Below are 7,183 nucleotides of genomic sequence, written 5' to 3'. Positions count from 1 at the left end.
ATCTAGCATTATTGTCCTCATTGACGTTAACATTACACAAGTAAAACTACTCACAAATGAAGAAAAGCAGTAATGTTAGTTACTTGAGAAAACTAACTTTGCATTCCAATCTGGTACATAAACAGAAAACTAGGTTTAACTCGGTTTTTTTAAATATATAAAAACACCAGCTAAGCTATCTTAGCTATCTATTGTCTCCTGCAAATGAGCCACTCCATGCATGATTCAAAATCCAGGCTAGTGAATTGGTTCTCCATCTATCTATAACCGACTGAATGGGTGATGCTAGTGTGTTATTGTTCAGTATTTCCAAACGTTTAGTGGTGTAAAATAATCATAATTTTGTTCCAAAAGCCTGTGGAATTTCTTTGGTTTGTAAACTCGATAGAAGATGGTAACAAATAACTTCCTGTTGAGGCTTTTCGGCTTCTTCTGTGGTGTTTAAGAGGTACGTAGTGATCAACACTTTTCTTCAAGTGGGTACAGCTGTTTCGGGAGGGACATTTATTGTTAGAAAGGAACCATTTGTATTGCCTCAATTATATAGTATGTTAAATCAATGGCAAAAATGTAGACTATTTTGGGCCATAGTCAATATATCATTAATCTACTTAAACTAAATCATTAGGTGTAACACAAGTGCAAAAGCAGCCTGCCAAGGGCTTATGATAGGAGGCTCCCCGCCAGAGATGCAAATCTGGCCCCAGATTCACAAAACACTTCTTACGCATTAACTTAAGAAGCGTGTTAATAATAAGCTCATAAGATAGTTCATGAGTGCATTTTTTCTCAAGAATGTTTTATGAATCTGGGCCCAGGTCTTGAACTTTGCCATTTGCCCGCTTGCAGTAGGAATTTATAGCCTTGGGCATAAAGGCAAATAGCAAGCGGGAGCACATTTTTTGCTATCTGGGATTCCATTTCTGCATTGAGGTATGTTTTCTGACCCATACCTCAAGCCAGCTCCATTGTGTCATGATGTAACCATGATTGCGTTCTGACCCCAGCGCAGCTCAGTGTAAATAAGCATAAGGTAGAATCGGAACCTGTTGGCTAGTTATCTAATTACTTGATACCTGCAACCTAAATTACAGTACAACCATTAAAAACTACAACAGCATCAATGTAACAGTATAGATCCGTCCCTCTCTTCGCCCCAACCTGGGACCCTCTGCACACATCAACCACAGTCACTCACGAAGCATCGCTACCCATTGCGCCACTACTTCAAGGTCTCAGACCGAGTGACGTCACCGATCGAAACGCTATTAGCTAGCCATTTCACATCGGTTACACACACACCTGCGCAGTGTAGAATTTATGGGATGCTCGAGCTAGTAAAACACACACCACTCTTTAAAAAAATGTTTTATTCAACCTTTATTTAACTAGGCAAGTCAGTTAAGAACAAATTCTTATTTACAATGACGGCCTACCCCGGCCAAACCATAACCCGGGCGACGCTGGGCCAATTGTACACCGCCCTATGGGACTCCCAATTAGGGTTGAAAAAGGGTTGGAAAGTTTCCGGTAAATTTCCTGAATTATTCCGGAAATTTTCCATGGGAAGTTAAGCCCTGGAATTTGGGGAATTTTGCTTAAATTCTTCAAAAAATGTAGCTTTACAGTGAACCTTTTTTGTGGGATACACAAGGCAATTATAGGTCTTGTGGCATATTTTGGTTAAACCCTCTGCATGCACAGTGCACTCTTTCATCACATGTACAGCAGATTCTCAAGATCTTGCACACTAATGAGATGCTATTGAACCCACACTACTACACTGTCTGAGCCAACGACTACATCCTTTCTGGTAAGTTTTGATTAAAATGCTGGGTGGGGTGAATCTATTTTACATGACACACATTATTTTTTGTTAACTAGTAAATAGCAGCCTACAGCAAAGTGTGTTTAAATAATTTCTAACTTGTTAACAATTTCTGCTAGTTAGTTTTTGCAGCCATGTGGGTTTCAGCTTGCTTGAGCCTGCTAACTGAGGAGTGTTAATTCACCTGTTTCCATACATGTTTCATTTTAAAACATTTATCTTACAAAGGAGTTGTTTAATCTAACTGCTAACTATTTATCTGTACATGGAATTGTATTTGGGATTTAAAAATATATATATAATCTTTACAGAAAAATGCCACGGGCAGTATCTGATGTGTGGAGACATTTCACTGGAAAGCTGTGCACATTTGCAAATACTGTGCCAAATCATATGTGAAGAATGCAAAAATTATGCAGAATAATCTGGCCAAGTGCATAAAGTTTCCTCTGAGCTCACAACAAGCAACCTGTGACAAAAGTCCCTAAACTTCTAGTGGAGGTGAAAATGATGAATCAGACACCTTATCGATAGCAGACAGCTCATGGTAATCCTGGAATCAGAAGTTTTTTGACACAATGGAGGAATTTAGTCAGAGAAATGCTGATTGCTGTCTTGCTCGAGCTGTGTATGCAACTGGTTCACCTCTGATGCTCAAAGACCATGTGTATTGGAAGAGATTTCTGAATGTTCTTTGCGCAGCATACACCCCTCCAACCAGACATGCTTTATCTACTCATTTGCTGGATGCAGAGTTCAAATAAAGGTCAATCAAATCATAGAGAAATCAGTCTGTTTTGCAATCATCTCTGATGGGTGGTCAAATGTTTGTGGGCAAGGAATAATTAACTACATCATCTACACGCCTCAACCAGTATTCTACAAGAGCACAGACACAAGGGACAACAGCCACACCAGTCACCATTGACCTTGGACCACAGATGGTATTTGCACTGGTGACAGGCAATGCTGCAAACATGAAAGCTGCTTGGTCTAAAGTGGAGGAGTCCTACCCCCACATCACACCCATTGGCTGTGCTGCTCATGCATTGAATCTGCTCCTCAAGGACATCATGGCACTGAAAACAATGGATACACTCTACAAGACAGCCAAGGAAATGGTTAGGGTCAACAAGTTATAGCAGCAATCTACCTCACCAAGCAAAGTCAAAAGAATAAGAGCACCACATTGAAGCTTCCCAGCAACACCCGTTGGGGTGGTGTTGACATCATGTTTGACAGTCTCCTAGAGGGGAAGGAGTCTCTCCAAGAAATGGCCATATCACAGTCTGCCGATATGGACAGCCCCATCAAGAGGATCCTCCTGGATGATGTATTTTGGAAGAGGGTGGTAAGCAGCCTGAAACCTATAGCAGTAGCCATTGCACAGATTGAGGGAGGCATTGCCATCCTGCTTGCAGATGTAAGAGAAGAAACCCGTACTGCCCTGCCCACTTCACTGTTGCTCCAAGCAGAGGAAACTGCAGTTCTGAAATACATCAAAAAGCGTGAAGACTTCTGCCTGAAGCCCATACACGCCGCAGCGTTCATGTTGGACCCCAAGTATGCTGGCAAGAGCATCCTGTCTGGTGCAGAGATCAACAAGTCCTATGGTGTCATCACTACCGTGTCTCGCCACCTTGGCCTGGATGAGGGCAAGGTTCTTGGCAGTCTGGCGAAGTACACTTCCAAGCAAGGGCTTTGGGATGGAGATGCAATATGGCAGTCGTGCCAACATATCTCATCAGCCACCTGGTGGAAGGGACTTTGTGGATCTGAGGCTCTTTCCCTTGTTGCCTCCATCATCCTCCAAATCCCACCAACATCAGCCGCCTCAGTGCGCAACTGGTCCTTGTTTGGGAACACACACACCAAAGCACGCAACAGGCTGACCAAGACAGGTTGAAAAATTGGTAGCCATTTTGGCAAATTTGAGGCATGTTGAGCATGACAATGAGCCATCCTCAACAAGGTTGGAAAGTGACAGTGAAGATGAGGCCTCAGAGTCTGATGTTCAAGAGGTGGACATTGAGGAGGTCCAGGGAGAAGACATGAAAGCCTGAGAGGGAGACAACCAAAGCTTTAGTTTCTAGACTCTAATTTTACATATTCCATTTCTTTTGTTGTTCAGTGAAATCATCCCATGTGAAAAATCAACTCATAACTAAATCGTTTTTAAAAATTCTATTGGAAGGATTTAATCATTTCCACCAGACATGAGCCTGTTTTAGGTAAGTTTTTGGTTTGTCATTGTCTAGCTGTTGGACAGTAGATTATGTTAAAAGGCTTTGTGGTAGCATTGGATAAACAACATCTGCAAAGCTAGTAAATCATTCTGTACATTTAACAATCTCCAGTGTCTGCTTATAGGCATCTATATCTACGTCTGTATATTCACATTCTGAAGCTTTCCCTTGAACTGGATGACATAGGGGGACATCTTACATGTGTTGTTACTTCTGCATGATCCATGGTAAGACCACACTCTGCCTAGAGCAGGTCTAAACCCTCTTCATGTTTCCCATCTCACTTCCAAATATTCCAGAAGTAGAGCTTCTAGAGCAGGTCTAAACCCTCTTCATGTTTCCCATCTCACTTCCAAATATTCCAGAAGTAGAGCTTCTAGAGCAGGTCTAAACCCTCTTCATGTTTCCCATCTCACTTCCAAATATTCCAGAAGTAGAGCTTCTAGAGCAGGTCTAAACCCTCTTCATGTTTCCCATCTCACTACCAAATATTCCAGAAGTAGAGCTTCTAGAGCAGGTCTAAACCCTCTTCATGTTTCCCATCTCACTTCCAAATATTCCAGAAGTAGAGCTTCTAGAGCAGGTCTAAACCCTCTTCATGTTTCCCATCTCACTTCCAAATATTCCAGAAGTAGAGCTTCTAGAGCAGGTCTAAACCCTCTTCAAGTTTCCCATCTCACTTCCAAATATTCCAGAACTAGAGCTTCTAGTATCTGACACGGTGTAGTAGATTTCATATACATTGTGGATGAAGTTCCTCTCAGTAGGGTGTGGCTTTGAAGTAGTCTTCCAGGGGGATGAGTGACACCCCTCCGACCCAATCTTGGAGCCAGACCTGGGTCAGCTGCAGCTTCATAACGAACCAGTTGTGTCCCACTAGCCATTTCTTCATCACAGGGTGTCTGGAGGGAGAGGACGAGCATTATACTCACTAAACACGCAGACAGGTATGCTAAGTAGAAAGGCTCAAACATTGCACATATGTAGAGACAATTGGACAGACACTCAAAACATGTTCAGGGAGGATGAGCAATTAGTGTGCCCTGCGCACACACCTGGAGAACATGGCCTCCTTGGCGAACTCCACCTCCTCTGGGTCCACCTCCCCCATCTTGCCTGTCAGAGTCAGTCTGGCACAGCAGGGGTCCTCAGGATCATACATCTGCTGCCTGGGGAGACATAACATAATGTTGAACAATAACACAGACATACACGCAGCAAGCCTTAATGTGCCACTTTAATGTAGTACTGGATGGGGACCCAAGAGCTCCCAAGTGGTGCAGCGGTCTAAGGCTCTGCATCTCAGTGCTAGAGGTGTCACTACAGACCCTGGTTTGATCCCGGGTTGTATCACAACCCAGTACACGCTCTCTGTTCTACCTGCAGAAGTCTCCCTCGGCCTCTGAGAAAGTGGGAGGCGAATGGGAAGCTTCTCAGGTCTGCTACAGTGTTGTCCATCAGGGTGACGTAGAAATACAGGACTCCTGTACTGTTGTCCTTTGGGCCGTCACTGACTGAGAAGATATTCCCAAAAGGAAGGCCCTTTATCTGTGGACACAAAGTTTGGCCCTGTCCGGGGGTGTCATCGGATGGGGCCACAGTGTCTCCTGACCCCTCCTGTCTCAGCCTCCAGTATTTATGCTGCAGTAGTTTATGTGTCGGGTGGCTAGGGTCAGTTTGTTATATCTGGAGTACTTTTCCTGTCCTATCCGGTGTCCTGTGTGAATTTAAGTATGCTCTCTCTAATTCTCTCTTTCTTTCTCTCTCTCGGAGGACCTGAGCCCTAGGACCATGCCTCAGGACTACCTGACATGATGACTCCTTGCTGTCCCCAGTCCACCTGGCCATGCTGCTGCTCCAGTTTCAACTGTTCTGCCTGTGATTATTATTATCTGACCATGCTGGTCATTTATGAACATTTGAACATCTTGGCCATGTTCTGTTATAATCTCCACCCGGCACAGCCAGAAGAGGACTGGCCACCCCACATAGCCTGGTTCCTCTCTAGGCTTCTTCCTAGGTTTTGGCCTTTCTAGGGAGTTTTTCCTAGCCACCGTGCTTCTACACCTGCATTGCTTGCTGTTTGGGGTTTTAGGCTGGGTTTCTGTACAGCACTTTGAGATATCAGCTGATGTACGAAGGGCTATATAAATACATTTGATTTGATTTGAAATAGTGTTATACACAGGCTATACCTGGCTGTTATCTGAACACAACAAATTATAGTAAATGTTGAGTGACAATGTGCTTCATGGAGCAATTGTAATGTACTGTACCTTGTCTTGAGTGGCGATGGTGGCGAGATGTCCTCAGTCGCTGTAGTGGGCCATGTATCTGACGGTCCTCGCCGTATCCTGGTGTGGTGGAGGTGAGAGGGCACTGTCATCTCCTCCATCCGATAGGAGAACACCCTGAACGCAGAGGACATGGGCGCTGCATCCTTGGTTTTCGATTTGACGCTTTCTTTGGGCTTCTCCGCACCGTCTTGTAACACCGAGTGCGGATATGCCGGTTTCCAAAGCCCGCTGTTGTCCACTAGCACAACCGGGACGGCCTCCTCCTCGGACACGGCGTCGTTGAACGCGACAGCCCAAGAGTTCCTAAGAGTGTAGGTCTCACAAAGGCACAGTGACGCGGCAAATAATACCAGGGAAAGATGGTATGGCTTCATAAAACTTTGAGAAGTTGTCTGTGTTTAGTGAGTCACGTATGTGTGTTTTCGTAATGTAAGCAGAGAGCAATAGGTGGAGCCACTAGTTACGCAAGGGGTAGACAAGAATTGCCACAGCGCCACCCCCTGGTACAGCACGCAATGACAGGGTGAATGTTGCCCTCCTTTCCTCGTTGACATTTTCTGACTTTCTGAAATTCTCCCAGGCCAGAACTAGTCATACATGCTGCTTTAAATATGGGTTGACACATTTTATATTTCTGTGCAGCTTTCTGAAGTTGTACATTGTATTTGAATAACCAAAATAGTTTTGAAATTAAATGCTTAAACAATAATTTGGTGGGTGATTATATTTGTCCTATTGGAAATGTTTTTTTTTTCATATCCCGACTCCCCCTGAGACACCCTTGGGGAGTGGGATCACGGACAGGGTACTTT

General features: G+C 44.1%; 1 protein-coding gene across 1 annotated transcript; it reads right to left on the bottom strand.

The window, feature by feature from the left end:
• Positions 1–1,358: 1,358 nt before the first annotated feature.
• LOC139404905 (protein CREG2-like) lies at positions 1,359–6,788 on the bottom strand. Its single transcript, XM_071147449.1, has 3 exons — positions 6,351–6,788; positions 5,130–5,243; positions 1,359–4,976 (listed from the first exon to the last, which is right to left on the bottom strand). The coding sequence occupies exons 1-3, from the start codon at positions 6,743–6,745 to the stop codon at positions 4,835–4,837; spliced, it is 651 nt and encodes a 216-aa protein (XP_071003550.1). The 5' UTR covers positions 6,746–6,788; the 3' UTR covers positions 1,359–4,834.
• Positions 6,789–7,183: the final 395 nt, after the last annotated feature.

The sequence above is a fragment of the Oncorhynchus clarkii genome, chromosome 3 (genome assembly GCF_045791955.1).
Source record: "Oncorhynchus clarkii lewisi isolate Uvic-CL-2024 chromosome 3, UVic_Ocla_1.0, whole genome shotgun sequence".
Classification (NCBI taxonomy): Eukaryota; Metazoa; Chordata; class Actinopteri; order Salmoniformes; family Salmonidae; genus Oncorhynchus; species Oncorhynchus clarkii.
Note: the sequence above shows the minus strand (reverse complement) of the source record. Positions and strands in the feature narration are given on the sequence as shown.

Bases quoted from the DNA above. Each gene is read 5' to 3' on its own strand.
- LOC139404905 (XM_071147449.1), bottom strand. From the start codon at position 6,745: ATGAAGCCATACCATCTTTCCCTGGTATTATTTGCCGCGTCACTGTGC. The intron at 5,244-6,350 runs GTACAGTACATT...ATGTCTCCCCAG, and splicing joins CCATCGCCACTCAAGACAAG to GCAGCAGATGTATGATCCTG. The intron at 4,977-5,129 runs GTGTGTGCGCAG...CTCTCCCTCCAG, and splicing joins AAGGAGGCCATGTTCTCCAG to ACACCCTGTGATGAAGAAAT.